Source organism: Lipotes vexillifer, unplaced genomic scaffold, assembly GCF_000442215.2.
Source record: "Lipotes vexillifer unplaced genomic scaffold, Lipotes_vexillifer_v1.1 scaffold571, whole genome shotgun sequence".
Taxonomy (NCBI): domain Eukaryota; kingdom Metazoa; phylum Chordata; class Mammalia; order Artiodactyla; family Lipotidae; genus Lipotes; species Lipotes vexillifer.
In genome coordinates this window covers 857,986-875,720 of record NW_006790468.1, presented here as the reverse complement: position 1 = coordinate 875,720, position 17,735 = coordinate 857,986, and the positions used below count along the sequence as shown (strand labels likewise).

General features: G+C 37.2%; 1 protein-coding gene and 1 pseudogene across 2 annotated transcripts in view; both read left to right on the top strand.

Annotated features, from left to right (window-relative positions):
• WDR35 (WD repeat domain 35) overlaps positions 1-17,735 on the top strand; it is a 68,255-nt gene that overhangs the window by 1,886 nt on the left and 48,634 nt on the right. For both annotated transcript variants that reach the window (XM_007463745.1, XM_007463744.1), the window contains exons 3-9: positions 6,397-6,468; positions 7,520-7,612; positions 9,151-9,279; positions 12,800-12,933; positions 13,798-13,963; positions 14,083-14,228; positions 17,381-17,506. In XM_007463745.1, coding sequence (XP_007463807.1) covers positions 6,397-6,468; positions 7,520-7,612; positions 9,151-9,279; positions 12,800-12,933; positions 13,798-13,963; positions 14,083-14,228; positions 17,381-17,506 — 866 coding nt within the window. The remainder of the gene's footprint in view (positions 1-6,396; positions 6,469-7,519; positions 7,613-9,150; positions 9,280-12,799; positions 12,934-13,797; positions 13,964-14,082; positions 14,229-17,380; positions 17,507-17,735) is intronic.
• Positions 1,668-4,510, top strand: LOC103074082 (RING finger and transmembrane domain-containing protein 1-like; annotated as a pseudogene).

Here is a 17,735-nt window from a genome sequence, read left to right as displayed (position 1 = left end):
TGTAAAATGAAGGGTTGAACTAAATTACATTTTGGATTCCTTACAGCATTGCTTCTCAAGCTTTATCAGGCCTAAGAATCATCTGAAGAGTTTGTTGAAACAGATCTCTGGACCCAAGCCCCAGAGTAGATCTGGAATTCGGTCTGAGAATTTGCATTTCTAGTGGTGCTGGTGTTGCTGAACCTCAGACCGCACTTTGAGTAACACTGCTTTACAGCTTTGGAGTGGTAGTTATAAATATTTATTGAGCACTTTCTGTGTCTGGGGTGTGTAACCTTCACTATCTAATTTGACTTCACAATAATCTTGAGAGGTAGGTATTCCAGATAAGAAAACTAGGTGCTGATCAGTTAATAACTTGCCCAAGGTCACACAGGAAATAAGTGACACAGCTAAGATTTGAAGTAATAGGAATAGAAAAGAATCTTACTTGAGCCAAACTGAGGACTATAGCTGGGGAGGCAGCCTCTCAGACAGCTCTGAGGAACTATTCCAAAGAAGATGGTTTTCAGCATGGTTTTATCTCTTGTCAGAGCAAAGAACATCAAACACGACAGGGGTACATTCCTTCAAGGAATATATTTGCTTCCTATACAGCAAGTCAGTATGGCTTTGGCACCTGGGAAAGGAGCCTTATCATCGAAGGAGTACAAGCATTGAGGTCCCAGCATTGAGGTCTGGATCTGTGTCTCCAGAATGGACATTCTTTACTTCTGGACAATGCACACTTTTCTTTAATGGTTAAAGCACATATACAAGATATGTGTGATAGGCTAAAAAACAGACTGTTCTAATTAGCATAAAGTTTAAGCTGAATAATATGTAAGCCAGAATGACTTCCCCATACCTCAATATGTGAAAATTTCTTCCATCAAGACTTAGTTTGTTTCACTTTCAAAGCCTCATTTTTACCCACTATGTGGAGGGCTCACGGCAGCCTAAGCAAAGAGAGAATAATTGTTTTGATGTGCTAGATTAACTGTATGAAATAAAAGGCAAATTTGGAAGGTAGATATTTATGTACCAATCAGAGTTTGGCTTCTGATGTTTAGTCATTTAATCTCTCAACACTTTAGTTTTCTTAACTGTGTTGAAAGAAAATTTTTGTCTCTGTTATATTTCTCAAATATATATACGTATATGTCCATATACATATTTTTTTCCTTAAAATATGTGGGAAGTTTTAGTTACGTTAAGAAATGCATTTATTATGTTTAATATTGAAGGCTTTTCAAGAAAAAAATCACTTCATTTCCTGTTCTGCACTTAAAAAATATATATATATGCTTTTTAAATTGGTATTTTATTTATTTATTTATTTGGTTGCACCAGGTCTTAGTTGCAGCAGGCGGGCTTCTTAGTTGTGGCTCATAGGCTCCTTAGTTGTGGCTTGCCGGGTCCTTAGTTGCAGCACGCGGGCTCCTTAGTTGTGGCACACGAACTCTTTGTTGCGGCATGCATGTGGGATCTAGTTCCCTGACCAGGGATCGAACCCTGGCCCCCTGCACTGGGAACACATAGTCTTATCCACCGCGCCACCAGGGAAGTCCCTGTTCTGCATTTTTGATGAAGTGTGGTTAGAGTATTCTTTGAAATTAGTGAGCAAGATGGGAAATAGTTTCTTGAGAGGCTTGGAATATGGAGTAAATTATTTGTTTTGGAACTTAATGAGTGTAAATCATGTTGAAAGAGATGAATATGAGAAATATTGTTGGATGATTCTTAAAAGGTCAGTCTATTGTATTTAATAATAATAGTTGTGATGCAACAGATCCCTCCAGTAACAATCACCAGATATTGCATGCCGAGTACATTTGAAGCACTACTTTGCATCCCCTGTGGTGGCATTCCCAGTTTTCACTCCCTTGCCTTAGAAGGAAAGGAACTAGAATCAGCGCTTGCCCCAGCTTCTTACATCAGGTTAAGATGGGGAGGCAGTATCCTCCTTCTCTCATAGGCCAACTTCCACAGGTTTTGCTGGAGCCCACCTCCTCTCACCTTCTCAGGGGCCTCATCACTTTTTTATCCTCTCTCTATCCTTGGAGTATCAGTCTGCTTTCTCCCTCTTTTTTCTCCCTCACCAGTGACTTTCATTTTCCAAATCTCATGGACGGCTTTTATGGGTTATTATCAGCATTTGACCTTTCCTTCTGTCTTGAACCATTATTTTTCAAGACAAAAGGAGAATAGAAATGTTTTAAATTATTGTTATATTTATACATATGGCTTTCCCCTCCTTTCCTTTCTGGTAAGTTCTCAGTCTCTTTACTAGATTCTCCTCTAACTGTTCGAATTCCTGAGAACTTGGTTCTGGGCTCTCTTCGTTTTACTTTCTCTTTAGACTTGTTCTTTCATTCCCTTAGCTTTAAATGCCATCTATGGGGTGACGATTCCTAAATATATATCTGTAGCCCAGTTCTGATTTTTCAGACTTGGACATCTCCGCAAGAATCTTTCACAGGCATCTCATACTTACTTTGTCTAAAACTGAACTCTTAACCTTCTCCCGTATATCTTCTTTCATTTCTCTCCATTTCAGTAAATATCTTAAATTTCACCCATTTGCTCAAGCTAGAATCCCCTTTCTTCCCACTTAACATCACCTTCATCAACAACCCTATGCTTCTATCTCCAAAGAGTATCTGAATCCATCCTTTTCCTTTGTGCCGTGCTACCTCTCTAGTCCCAGCCACTATCAGCTCTCACCTAGACTGTTGTGAGAATCAGCCTCCCTCCCTTCATTGTTTCTTGCCTCTTTCTAGTCTGTTCTTCACACTCCAGCTATTGTGATCTTAAAAAGAAAAAGGAACCAGATCATGTTATTTCCCTGCTAAAAGTCTCTAAAGGGCTGCCAGCTTGGGCCAGAGTTGCTTGTGGTGGGGTTTGAGGGCAATGGCCCTGACTAGAGATGGTCAGATGGCATCTCTTGCTCTTCCTGCCACTGCTGCAGAGGGTGCAGTCTACTCATCTTCATTAGAGGAGGTATCACCCTAAAGCAAACATTCAGGTCAGAGAAAAAGTGTTCCAAGACCATACAAGCCAACTGTAGCCACCTGCATAGTCCTTCAGGAACTGCAGGCAGTGGGAGTGGCTCGGCCTTCCGACGTGCCCATGTAGCGAGACGGATGCGCGAAGCTTCTTGCCTTTGTTCTAGAGATGTTCATAATCCACACCAACTCCGTACCTAAAGAATGTGCTGAAAACCCAAGCTCCAGAAATACCAGGTCAGGTGTCCATAGCTGTATCCATGGATGTGCACATAGTCACTTGTAGCCCATCACGCAGAGAAGCAAGGCAGTCAGGTGATCCTGCCAGGGAGTCTGGAGAACCCATAGCAGCTTCTTCTCAGAACCCCACCCTCTCTTCAAGTGTTACCAAAATGTCTTCCATATATTTTGATCCTGCTTGTGAAACTTACTATGCAGCACATAACAGGAATTTCTCTTGGAATTGGGCTGCTAACAACTTTTATGGATGCAAGTAAAAGCTAACAAGTTTTATGAATGCAAAATGTAAAAACTGATATTTATGAACGTCAGCCAGGTTTTCCTAAGATAAAGGTGCTCAGAGATTTAGTGTGCTTGGTTACTGGTGTTCTGAGCAGGGTCTTCTGTTCTCCTTTGTTGTATCTCTCATTCTCAGTCACTTTATGACAGTTTAATCTTTTTTTTTTTTTTGCGATACTCGGGCCTCTCACTGCTGTGGCCTCTCCCGTTGCGGAGCACAGGCTCCAGACGCGCAGGCTCAGCGGCCACGGCTCACGGGCCCAGCCGCTCCGCGGCATGTGGGATCTTCCCGGACCGGGGCACGAACCCGTGTCCCCTGCATCGGCAGGCGGACTCTCAACCGCTGCGCCACCAGGAAGCCCCCAGTTTAATCTTTTTACATCCTTTGGACTTTTTGAGCTTCTGGGAGATACTTTGGATGGTTGGAATTACTGATTTCATTCCAAAATCCCTCTTCATGGGTTTCAAATGCCTTCTTTTTTTGGTGCCTCCTTTCATCATGCCTTTTAATTCCAAGGGTTATTGGTATGTGCTTTTAGAAGCACATACCATGCCAGTTTGGTTTGTTTATTGGCCATGGGGAGTTTAATGTAACTCAGTGGAGTCTTGGGATCTTGGTGGCTTTACTCCACCTCATTGAAAACTTTTGACTTTTTTTTTTTTTGGACATCAGAACTTTCAGGTAGGTTTTGCAGATCTTTTCTGCATGATCCAGTTCTGGAGTTGCTGCCAGCAAAAGACAGTGTTCAGATGTGGATGCTGTTTGTTCACCATGTCAAGTAGAATTTCAAAAACTTATTGTCATCTGTCAGAACATATTTTGTCAAGAGTCCTGTACTTTGTGGTTTAACAAAGAGAAAACATACCCGCTATGCAGAATTGTGAATTCAGGCCATATAAACAAACGGAAAGATGCAGCTTCCTCCTCACACTTTCCTGCAAACCCTTGGAATCACATATCACTAATTTTACTTGGTTACAGTGACTATGACTACAGGCATTAGAATGGATTTTCAGTGCTATAAGTTAAGAATGTTTGCATCAAACTTTTTTTAAAAGAGTAGAATAAGGCTTAAGTGTGTAGTACAGTCTTTAAAAGAGTCAATGAGTGAAAGAACCCTCTTAAAAAAATAATGTTCAACCTAACATGTATGTCAACAACCTTTATTCTATCCTAATTGTTTTACAGGTGATTGTGATGTTATATATGTGTATTATTGTTAATGTTACCAAGACAGTAACTGGATAATTAGAACTAATGGTTTTAGAGGAACTCAGGTATTTTTTTTCCTGATATTGTTTTCAGAATAAAGAATATTTTTCATAATTTTTTAAGATACATGTTATCTGAAAGGAGAATTTTCTTCAGCATCAACTTTTATAATTCCCACTCTCACAAATTCTTAAGATTTTCATAAATTTGTATTTTTAAATGAATGTTTTAAATGTTGTATTTTACATGTAACAATCAGATTTTCTAAGTGAAGATTAATTTACTGAGATGACATTTTATATTATTGTATTCTTCTCTATAGTATGTTTAGTAATCAAGGAGAATAAGTCACTTTAAATAAAAAATAGTCTTTAAAGGCTTACATTGCACTTTGGATAAAATCTACAATTTTTATCACTTCCTGCAAAGACTTTATAATTTTTTCTGTGCCTGTCAATTCTGCCTTATCTTATGCCATTCTCCACTAATTCAACCACATAGGCCTTCTTTCAGTTTGCCAAAGGCTCTACCTATACTTCTACCCAGAGGCCTTTGCACTTGCTGTTTCCTAGCCTGGAATACTTTCCCCCCTACCTGGCTTGGCTTTTCCCAGTTTCTCCTTCAGTCTCAGTTTAGATATCGTTTCTTCAGAAATCCTTCCCTGGTTCTCCCTTCAATCTAAATTAATCCCCTTCTGTTACTGTCTCCTATTATGCCTTTACTTCCCCAGCTTATAATTTTATATATGTGCATATATATTTTTGTGGGTTTGTGTGTATTTAATATCTGTCCCCTTAGTAGACTACAAGCTCTCTGAGGGCAGAGGGCTTTTGTTCATCATCTATTTTCAGAGTCTTCCACAGTGCATAGAAGAGTGTAGACATTCAATAAATATTTGTTGAATGAATGAATATAAGATTCTGCAAAATCTAGTAAAAACTAGTTTGCAGGCTCCGGATGTGCAGGCTCAGCGGCCATGGCTCACGGGCCCAGCTGCTCTGCGGCATGTGGCATCTTCCTGGACCGGGGCACGAACCCGCGTCCCCAGCATTGGCAGGCGGACTCTCAACCACTGTACCACCAGGGAAGCCCCAAAGTCTTTGCTTTTTGATCCCTCTTATGCTTTTGAATTCTCAATCTATATGTCATAAATACTTCTATTTGTTATCTTTTAGCAAGGAATAAGTAGCAATAATAATTACTAATATATTCAGTATACTGAATAAACAGTGTTCTTTTATACATTTTGCCTTATTTTTCCAGAATAACATCTTTGCAAGGGGGTAGGTGTTATTGTCCATGTTGAGAAAAACAGATCAGGATAAAGCATGCTTAAAAAAAATCTTTCTAGGGGCTTCCCTGGTGACGCAGTGGTTGAGAGTCCGCCTGCTGATGCAGGGGACAGGGGTTCGTGCCCCAGTCTGGGAAGATCCCACATGCCGCGGAGCGGCTGGGCCCGTGAGCCATGGCCGCTGAGCCTGCGCGTCCGAAGCCTGTGCTCCGCAACGGGAGAGGCCACAACAGTGAGAGGCCCGCGTACCGCAAAAAAAAAAAAATCTTTCTAATATTGTCCAGGAATAGGAACTCCTTTCAAAAAAAGCAAGAAATATCAAAATCTTACAATCTGTCACTTTTATATATTTTCCATAGTATTTTTTGTTTTTGTTTTTGTTCTAGATGATGCAAAATTGAGGGGTCTTGCAGCTCCTAGTAACCTTTCTATGAATCAGACTCTTGAAGGTCATAGTGGTGAGTCATGTAAAATTTTAAATCATATTTGAATAGTATTATTTTAGGTATTTAGAAACCATCTACTTAATGCAAAAATGTCATCATTTTAAATGATGGTAATATTTAAAGTAATCATTTCTATTTAGCCGTAATTAACACAGCCTAGAATCATTCAACAACTTTCACATGATTAAATAACATCTTCAGTACATAAGAAAAAAAGTAGCTGTAATTTTAAATATTAAAAATACTGTTATCTGTCTATGGATAGGATATAATCCTTTTTTAGAGTCTGTTTTATAGTCCCAGATAAAAGTAGACTAAAGAGACCCGACAACTGAATGTACTAGATGATCCTAGACTGGATCTTGAAATGAGAAAAACAAGTATCTATAAAGGACATTATTTGGACAATTGATAAAACTTAAATGTGGACTGTGGGTTGGAGATAATATTGTAACAGTGTTAAAATTTCTAATTTGTAAAATAGTTTTGAAAGAGAATGTCCTTGTTCTTAGGAAATATACAATAAAGTATTTAAGGATTAAAAAAACTAAAAAAAACACATTTGTTCCTATAACCCAGAGGTTTAAGAGCTGCTCAAGAGTGTGTTACTACTAGAATGGAAAGCAAGGTGTGGTGCAGGGGGAGAGATTAGGGGACATATTAATGACAAACAAATACCACCTCCCCCAAAAAACAAGTGCTTAGTATGATATCCTTTGGGCATAATAATCTTGGGGAGTCAGGCAAATTGGGTAAATCTTACTTACATTTGTTTCGGTCATCAGATATATGGCAGCTCTTGCAGCTGATCATAATTGGTACCGTAGCTGGCATGAAACAGGAATAAACATGAAAATTAGTATTATGCATTATTGTAGTAATGAGTGATAATAGTAACTGCACCCTATGAACATTTTTGAGTAATATTAAAGACTCTTAATTGCTGTTTGTTGCCCAGGAACAGTATTGATTTTAACATGCTCTTGGTGTTCATTATAAAAATATAAATTTGAAATTAATTGTAGTTCTTTTTTAGTTTCTAAATTGTCTTATAATTTTTTAGGTTCTGTTCAAGTTGTGACATGGAATGAACAATATCAGAAGTTGACTACCAGTGATCAAAATGGTCTTATCATTGTTTGGATGTTATATAAAGGTATCTTAGAAGAGCTTATTTAATCTTTCCCAAATTGGAGTCTGGATTACGGTATTTGAATGGGGAAATAACATCTTTGAAATAGACCCTTTTTAACTGGCAGTAGGAGTTCACAGGGGTGATATTTCTGGGTTTATGGCTTCCTACTTCTCCCTTTAACCTTACTTCTTTTGAACTGTGACCTTGCGTTAAGAAAGTGAATTATGTGACTGTTGGTTATCTTCAAACTGAACTTAGGCTCTTGGCAGAATCGTTTCTGCTTGAGATAGCTCTTTTTTTCAGGTTTCCAGTAAGATTAGTTTCTCTGTGGTCAGTGGCTGGAGTTAGTTCAGCAGATAAAAACACATTCATGAAGATGTCAAAAGCAATAATTAATTTCCTTTAATGAGTCAGCTAACTTCCTTTTCCTTCTTGGATATAGATTTTATCTCTGCTCTGACTACTGGCTCCCAATTTGTGTCTTTTGCCCACAAGAGAGAACAAGAGAGGGATTAATTTAGGTGCATCACTATTACCAGAAAAATAACTCATAAAACATGTTTTCTTGGGGCCTGTAGCCATCATCTTTAAAAGAAAAGTGTACCTTAGTTTATGTGTTTTGTTTTAAAAACATTTACGGTGTATACCTTTTAAAAATTCTTAATTAAAACATGCTGTAGTACACAAACTCATTTATTTATTTTTAAAGTTTATGTCTGTGTATATGTGTAGTGAGTAGAATGTGAAAATATAGGAGATTAAACTTTGTCTTTTTCCAAAGTAGGTCTTCTCTGAGCCTCAGTCTTGATGGATAATACCCTGCTCTGACTAGTTATTCCATGTTACATGATTACTTGCTTGGCTTCAGGCCAGAATTCCCTGTACCAGAATGTAGTAAAGCCTTTTAAAAAACAAAAAGAAAACAGAATAGCCCTGTGATTTGCCTCACATTTGGTTACACCTTGAGACAAGTCACATCTCACTCCAACCCCATGTACAAGAACGTTTTTGTCACTCAGCATTAGTGATGTGATATCACTAATGTGATGTGAACTGTTTAAAAATTTTTTCAAGCAGTCTTAGAGCTCTTACATAATATGCTTATATTTAATATGCCTATAATTAATCATTGGAGAGTTTGTGCATACTTATGAAGTAATTTGGTTATTTTGTTCTTTCCTTGGTTATTATCTGAGGTGTACTCAAGTGGGAAAAGTCAGACTTTGAGAAAAATCAATTGTTTCGGCCTTCAGAAGCAAATGAAGTTTTGTTTTTTAATTGACAGGAAAAAAAGAAGAAAGCAAGAAAGAGAGAGAGAGAAAAAAAAGATGGGCATTTATTGTGTTTTCTGTGATAATCTTTGAAGCAATTATTAGTCAAGGCCTAAGTTATTTTTTCATCTTGTTCTGTTGGATTTGAAGATTTCATAGTTTAATGTCTCAGGTTGTAGAAAGCTTTGCAGTTATTTATCCCACAGTGTATTTTATGGAATGTTTCAACTCTGAAGTACCATTTATTAGATGTGAAAGTTTTGACTTGTGATTTCTTTGTGAAAACAGGCTCTTGGTATGAGGAGATGATCAACAATAGAAATAAATCAGTGGTTCGAAGCATGAGCTGGAATGCTGATGGACAGAAGATCTGCATTGTATATGAGGATGGGGCTGTGATAGTTGGTTCAGTGGATGGTAATGCATTTTTGCACCCAGAGCTAAGATCAAGATTTAGCTGACATTTTTAATCTTTAGAGGTTTAAATTAATGATCATATGTTAGCATTCTGACAGAAAAATAAACATGAAAAGAGAAAATAGTTACTGTACAATTTGATGACTTTTAAGAATTACTTATTTTTAAGTATATTCAAGTAAAAAATCTATTAAAATTTTTTTTTCTACAGTAGGACTAGAAAAAAATGAATTAATTTCTCAGAGTTATTTTAAATATGTCTTCCTAATTATATGATTTATCTTTACACTTGTTAGACTGTATTGTAAATATGTAGATTTTAGTTTCAAAAAGTATATAGAGGGCTTCCCTGGTGGCGCAGTGGTTGAGAGTCCGCCTGCCGATGCAGGGGACACGGATTCGGGACACGGGTTCGTGCCCCGGTCCAGGAAGATCCCACATGCCGTGGACCGGCTGGGCCCATGAGCCATGGCCGCTGAGCCTGCGCATCCAGAGCCTGTGCTCCACGACGGGAGAGGCCACAACAGTGAGAGGCCTGCGTACAGCAAAAAAAAAAAAAAAAAAGTATATAGAGATCTATCACTTTTTAAAAATTGAGATAAAATTGACATATAACATTAGTTTCAGGTGTACAACATAATAATTCAGTATTTTTATTGTGAAATGAAATATTATTTCATTTCATTTCATATTGTGAAATGATCTCGTCTTTTTTTAATAGAACTGAGCATGTCATTGTTTGTTGTGTTTTGTAGCTTTCAAACCTATGTCTTTAAAATTCTAGTTCGTAGATAACAGTGGGCCTTCTGAGAGTCTGTACCTTTGTTTTAGTGTGAAGTTCTCTCTATTAAAGAAAGAATTAATTAAAAAAATTTTTTTGGTATGAAAAAATTCTGTTTCTGAGAGTCTGCAAAGTGACAGCTGTAGTTCTAGGCACTAGATACAACAAAAAAATATTCCAGATCTAGATCAGGAGAGATGGATAAAGTAACCAAGCAATTACATTGTGTTGTGATAGGTACTGAGACAGGGAAAAGACAGCAACGTGTAGAAGAATTATGTAACCTAGACTTAGAGGGACCAGGGAAGGCATCCTAAAGGAAATGATATCTGTGCTGAGGCATTAGCCACAAAGAAGGTTGGTGTGTAGAATGTCCTAGGCCTAAGAGATAGCATTTGAGGAGGTCCAGAGGAGTTGAACTTAGCCATGTTTGGGGATATTGAAACAATTTTGAGAATCAGTATAGAATAATGCTAAAGGAAGAAGAGCTGTATGTGATGAAATTAGAAAGATTAGCAGAAGCCAGATCATGCAGATTATAAGTTATACAAGGAGTTTGGACTTAACTCTAAGAGCATTGGGAAGCCAATGAAAGGTTTTGTTTTGTTTTGTTTTTTTGTCCAATGAAAGGTTTTAAGAATGGGAGCAATGTGGTCAGATTTGTTCTTTAGGAACATCTCTATGTTTGCAATATGAAGAAAGGAGAAAGGGAAGAAAGATGGGGGCAGGTGTACCAGTTAGGAAATTACTATGGTAATTCATTCAGGTGATAGATCATGGTGGATGGTAACCTGAACCAGGGTGATGACAAAGAAGACGGAAGTAAGTAGACATATTCTAGAGATACTTAGATAGTAGAACAGATAGGACCTTGTTATTGATTGGGTTGGGGATGAGAGGATGGAAGTGTCTAGAGTGATATCCACGTTCTTAGCTTTGCCACTGGATGGATGGTGGTACCTTTCATTGAAATAAGGGATGTGGGAAAAGACTGGTTTTGAGGGGAGATTTCAGTTTTCAACATGTTGATTTTGTCATCCCTTAGGACATCCAAGTAAATATGTCTAGACCACAGTTAGATATACACGCCTGCAGCTTAGAAATATCTGGGCTGAAGGCGTAATTTTGGGAATCACCAGTGTAGGGATGGTAATTTAAACCATTGGAATAGGTGAAAAACCCAGGGGCCATCTGTAGAGTGAGAACCAGCACATTTAATGGATGGATAGGAGAAGAGAATTCCATAAAGGATACTGAAAAGTAGAAGTCTTGGAGATGTCATAGAAACCAAGAAGGAAGGAAGAGGTGGTCAAAACAAAAAAAAAAGACAGGGAGGGGTGGGAGGGAGGCTCAAGAGAGAGGGAATATATGTACACATATAGCTGATTTACTTTGTTCTACAGCAGAAACTAACACAACATTGTAAAGCAATTAGACTCCAATAAAAAAAGTAAAAACATGAAATAAAAGAATTTAAGTATTTAACAAAAAAGGAAAGAAAAAGAAAAAACTTCCATTGGATTTATCAAGAGGCCATTAGTGATCTCCACGAAGGCAGTTTCACCTTCCCCACAGTGGAGTTATGGGGCAGAAGCCAGACTGTGTTGGGTTGAGGCTTGAGTGCGAGGTGAGGGAGCAAAGATTACAGTGTGGATAACTCTTTGAAGAAGTTTGGCTGGGAAAGGAGTGGTAGAAATAGGGCGGTAGTTAGAAGGGAACTTAAGGTTGAAGGAAGAGTTTGTTTGTTTGTTTGTTTTTATCTGAGGTGGTAGTTTTGAAGAGGAATAGATCTGAGTATGTTTAAATGCTTATAAGAAAGGGCCTGGAGGGCTTCCCTGGTGGCGCAGTGCTTGAGAGTCCGCCTGCCGATGCAGGAGACGCGGGGTCGTGCCCCGGTTCGGGAAGATCCCACATGCCGCGGAGCGGCTGGGCCCGTGAGCCATGGCCACTGAGCCTGCGCGTCCGGAGCCTGTGCTCCGCAAATGGGAGAGGCCACAACAGTGAGAGGCCCGCATAACGGCAGAAAAAAAAAAAAAAAGAAAGAAAGGGCCTGGAGAGAAGAGTTTAAAGAGAAAGGGAAGGGGAATTCCCTGGCGGTCCAGTGGTTGGGACCGGGTGCTTTCACTGCCAGGCCTGGATTCGATCCCTGGTCGGGGAACTAAGATCCCGCAAGCCGAGCTGCGAGGCCAAAAAAAACCAAAACCAAAACCAAAAAACTACAGAGAGAGAGAGAAAATGTGAGTAATCAGTAGAGGGAGATCTTTGCAAAGCTCAGAAAGGATTAGATCAGAGAATAGGTAGAAGGATTAGCTTTAGATTGGTGTCTGGTTGGGGACGGACCTCTTCCTTTGTATTAGGGGGCGAAGCAGAAAGGATAAGTATGGATTCAGTTATGTTCTGAATGTTTGAAAGTGGGAATGGGGGATTTCTTTTTTGAAAGCTTTATTTTCTTTCCAAAGTAAAAGATGAATTCATCTGCTATTTGGGAGTGAGGTCCTGAGTGAGAATTTAGAAGAGAAGGGAGAAAGTTGGAAACAGCTGCTATTTCAAATGCTTAGTGTGTGTTTGGCACACAGTAGGTGTTCAGTAAATATTTAATGACTGAATAAATTGAACAAATACATGAATACTGTGAAGAATGTGAGAGCTCTTTAGGGAAACAAAGATTTCTAGAACAGTTGTTAGAGAATCATGACCTTGAACTTTTAAGGAAATAATTATGTTTTATGTTTGTTTTAGGGAATCGCATTTGGGGAAAAGACCTGAAGGGTATACATTTATGTCATGTAGCATGGTCCGCAGATAGTAAAATCTTACTTTTTGGAATGGCAAATGGAGAAATACACATTTATGATAATCAAGGGAATTTTATAGTAAGTACATATATTCCTTACTTTTATTTACACGACTTTGTATTATTATTTTATATATCATTCATATATGTATACACATTCATTTATTATGATAGTTTGCATATTGAAGAAAGTCTTCAGGGTTTTTTTTCCAGTTGTCTAAAAATTCATTTTATTAAAAAAAAACCTTCTGGGTTGCTTCGAGGTAAATTAATGCTCTTAGTTCTGATTTCCTGGTAGCTGGGAATACAAGGCTTCAGTGTATTGAAGCTGAGGGATGATGGGTAGGATGATGTGCAGTTTGATCTTTGTGTCTTCAAATACCTGAAGCCAAAGGTGACATGAGATACCAAAGATACTTTTGTAGCAAGGTACTAGATTATAAAAAGGATAGAAGATTTAAACAGTAAGGGACAAAAATCAGGTCCTGGAAAGAAGGCAAAATAGAATAGGCTTAGGTAGCAGAATCTCAAGAAAAACTCTAGCTTTGTGAGTGAGATCTAGCTATGATAGATCTCTGATCTTACTTATGGGACGGTTTTATTTTTAGTGAGGGTTAAGATGTCACATGAACCCACTCGTTGGTGGAAGTGATAGTAACCAACTTTTACATGATACTTTGCTATTTTCAGAGTAATTTTGTATACCTTTGATCATTTGAGTCTCATAAAAACTCTATGAGCTTTTTTGAAATCCTCATTTTACAAATGGGGAAAACTGAAAGTCAGGTGAAGTGATTTGTCCATGGTTGGTAAGGCGGTAAGTGATGGAGCTTGTATTCAAAACCAGATTTTTAAATCCTATTTTCGGTGTCTTTCCATAATACTCTATTCATACTAATCCCTGTTTTAAAATATAAAATACTAACTAACTGATTTTATTTAGATGAAAATGAAACTGAATTGTTTGGTGAATGTCACTGGAGCAGTCAGTATTGCTGGAATTCACTGGTACCATGGCACAGAAGGCTATGTGGAGCCACATTGCCCCTGCCTTGCGATTTGTTTTGACAATGGCAGATGCCAAATAATGAGACATGAGAATGACCAAAGTATGTAGTTTTTATTTTTTTAATGTGGAGAATTAAAAAAAATTTTTAAATTATTCTTAAGATTATAAAGTTCTCTAGACTAAATATTTTACGACAGTTACTCTCTTTTTGTTCACTAGATCCTGTTTTAATTGATAGTGGCATGTATGTAGTAAGTATCCAGTGGAACCACACTGGCAGCGTGTTAGCTGTGGCAGGCTCCCAGAAGGCCATCACCCAGGACAAAGATGTGAACACTGTGCAATTTTACACTCCATTTGGTGAGGTAAATGTATTAAAGGTTTTGTCTTTCTTTCTTTCCATTTAAATATGCAGTGAATAAGGTAGGGGAAAGAAGAATGGAGGAAGGGGGTATAAACTTGTCATATTTTTTAAAGCGGACATTTTAAGTAAAAATGATGAACTATCAGGTGTATGTCTTTGAATAATATCCTTATATTATAAGCCTTCATTTTATTGTGGAATTTATTTTATAATCTTTACATTTAGAAAACCAGATGTTTCATATAAGAAATCATTAGGGAGTAGTTATTGAGAGCATTTTCTCTGTGATCTGAATATGCATCTCTTTACAGCTGATTTTTGAGTTGTTTTTAGTGTAATTTAGCTGTTTATATGATAAATTAAATGTGCTGTCTATCCTTTTCCCAAACTTCTAATTGTTTCAATTTGTTGTGGAATAATAGATTATTTTAAGAAAATCTCTTTATAATTAATCTTAGGTGATGCTACATTAGAATATAAACATTTTTTCATAAATACATATGGTATCCTCAATAGTATTATTAATAAATTTAAGTTTTGAAGAGAATTTTCTTGAAGCAGCAGTGGAAAATATAAAATAGGAGAATTAACATGTTGTGCATTTTAAAAATTTAGAAAATGAGAACTTATTAGTAACTAAGCTTAATAATTTTTACCTATTTTATTTTCTAACTTTAGACTATATTCAGTCTCTTTTGGATATCCTGTTGGTTTTTATAAATTCACCTTAGACTTCAATAATATTTATTTTTGGCTACACAAAAACCTATACCAGTTGTTTCACTATGTTAATACTTTTTAATATATTTTAATAAATTCTGTAAGGGTAAGTAATGGTGTCAGCTGATGCTGAAAGTTACCCAGCAGAATGTGCTCTGGAGAGTATGTAGTCTCTGAACTTTGTCAATTAATAATATTTCTGGTAGATGTAAAAGCTAAGAAAAAACAAAAGTATAGTTCTCAAGGTTCCTAAATAATTAAAAATCTGAATTCTAGTTATCTCAATGTTTATAGCTTTCTTTTAAATTCATGTTCTTTATTTGTTATTTTTGTTTGTTGCCATTGGCTTTTTTATCATTATATTATCTTATCAGCTTATTTTTGTTAGTTCAGTCTTCTCCAAGTATAAACATGCATTCAAAGGCCTATTTGCTTTATCTTGCAAATCAACTGTTATGTGTTAAATTGAAAACTGTAAGTGGTTTTTGGTATAGTTGTAATTAAAGGTACCTAGCATAGGTCCTTGGGGTATTTAGTCATAGTATTTTTTGAATGAGTGAATATATGGGGTATTTATTTTTGGATCTATGTTATTAGAAAGAACTTGGAGGAAATTAACTAAAGATCGAAACTTAAGGAAAACCTCAGGGAAGAATTTACTTTTGGTTCTGAGGGCTGGGGTCTTCTAGTTTTCTCAGTGTGGTCTTAGCCATGGGAGGGGATGACAGAGCGTGGGGTTTGTAGTCTGGTTGACCTGGCTTTGCCTTTGAATTCCGTTTCTACAGTGTGGTTTCACTTAGAGAAGTTATTTAACCTCTGAGACTCGGTTAACGTATTTCCTGAAATAAAGGTAACACCTCATGGCACTGTTGTAAAAATCAAAGGAGGTAACGCCGGGGACATGTCTACAGTGTTCTTTCCCTGCCGCTGCCACCGCCTGGCGTGTTTCGCAGTTAGAAGATGGCCTTATTCTCCTCCTAGTATGGGTTGTCAGTACCAAGAGTGATGTTGTGAGACCCTGCTTTTTCCTTCTGGTTTCGTACAGGCAGCAGGACAGATAGAGTGGACCCTCCTAGGTTACACCTTTTTTTTTTCCCCATTGGTTTCCCTGGTAAAGTGGAGTTTAATATATTAAATTTGATTTTAGAGCATATCTGCTTAAGAACGAGGGATACCAGTATAATTTATTAAAATTCTTGGGATTATACTGCTTTGTCAAATAAACATAGATTAAAAATGTCTTCTTTCTTTGTCCACATTAAAAAAGTCTTTGTATTCATTTATTCATTTGCTAATTTAGCCATTAAATATACTGTTAGTATATGAAGAAATTCACTTGAAGGCATGATACATTTATTTACTTGATATTCTTTTGAGTACTTGTTTACCAAGGAATCTATCAAGGGATAGGGTAATCAATGTGAATATGATAAAGTTAGTGCTCTCAAGTAGCTCATTGTCTAAATTCTCTGGAACCGTAGAGGAAGGGAAGAAGGCAGGAAGTAATATTTAAGTTGTTTCTTGACGGATGAATAGGAGTACTCCTGCAGGGCAAGGAGTAGTAGGATGAGGGAGTCTTGGGGAAAAGGAAAGGAGGATTTCAGGCAGAAGATATATTATATGGGCCAAAGGAATGGAGGCACAGTAATTCCCTCATGAGGAGAACACAGTAATTACAGCTAACTCGTAAGGTATTGAGCCACAGAGTTTTGGGCAAGTGGGGAAAGTCACTGTATACTATTCTAGAGAATGTACTGGTGGGGAGCTATTGATTTTTAAAAATTATTAAACATTTTTAAAAAGCAGAGTAGGACATGATTAGATATGTCTTCTAGAATGATAATCATGGCAGTAGAGTGGAGATTGAATTGGAAGGGCAGGAATGAGAAAAGAGACAAAAGGTAAAAATTGCAGTTAGGAGGCTGTCACCATAGTTCAATAGGCAGTTGTAGTGGAGGATAGAAAGGAGTGAAAGCAAAACGCTTGGCATCTGGTTGGCTGTTGGGGGTGGGATGGGGCATGAACGAGAGGAAAGACTTTAAGGATTGAGTTTATTACTCCAATGTTTCATTGATTCTAAGAAGCACAATTCTTCACAACCCTAAATTGGGATGCATCTTAAAATCAAAGTTGTCCTACTTTTAGCTAGCAGTGTGTTTTTCTTTCCTAAGTTGTACATAAAAATAAAGATGCATATTTAAAGCTCTGGCATCTTAGATTTGATGAAATTTGTTACTGAATTCTTTGGCTATAGCTTGTAAATTTCTCCTCTCATATGTTTGCTTTACATTATAAAAATTGAAGGGAAATGATTTGAAGTTTGTAGCAATCTTTCATAAAATAATTTTTGTACCACTTTTGATCTCTGTGAAGTGATTGGTGGTACTTTATTTAATTGTGATACTTTAGGTTAAATATAATTACTTTTTTCAGCATCTGGGTACTTTGAAGATTCCTGGAAAGCAGATGTCTGCACTATCTTGGGAAGGAGGTGGACTGAAAATTGCACTAGCTGTTGATTCTTTTATATATTTTGCAAATATTCGACCCGATTATAAGGTGAGTATTAAGAGCAGTTGTAAAAAAAAAAAAGATGTTTTTTATGATATAATTTTGTTATAGCTGAAAGTATAATGTGTGTTTCTTGCATATATTCATAGCCACATTGTTTTAGAAACCAGTTGAAAGGAGACTTTTTTCAGTGTGAAGGCCTTAGAACTGGTAAATGTTCCTGGAATACTATATTTAATTAGTAAAATTACTCCAACAGTGTCAGGGTCTCAGCAGG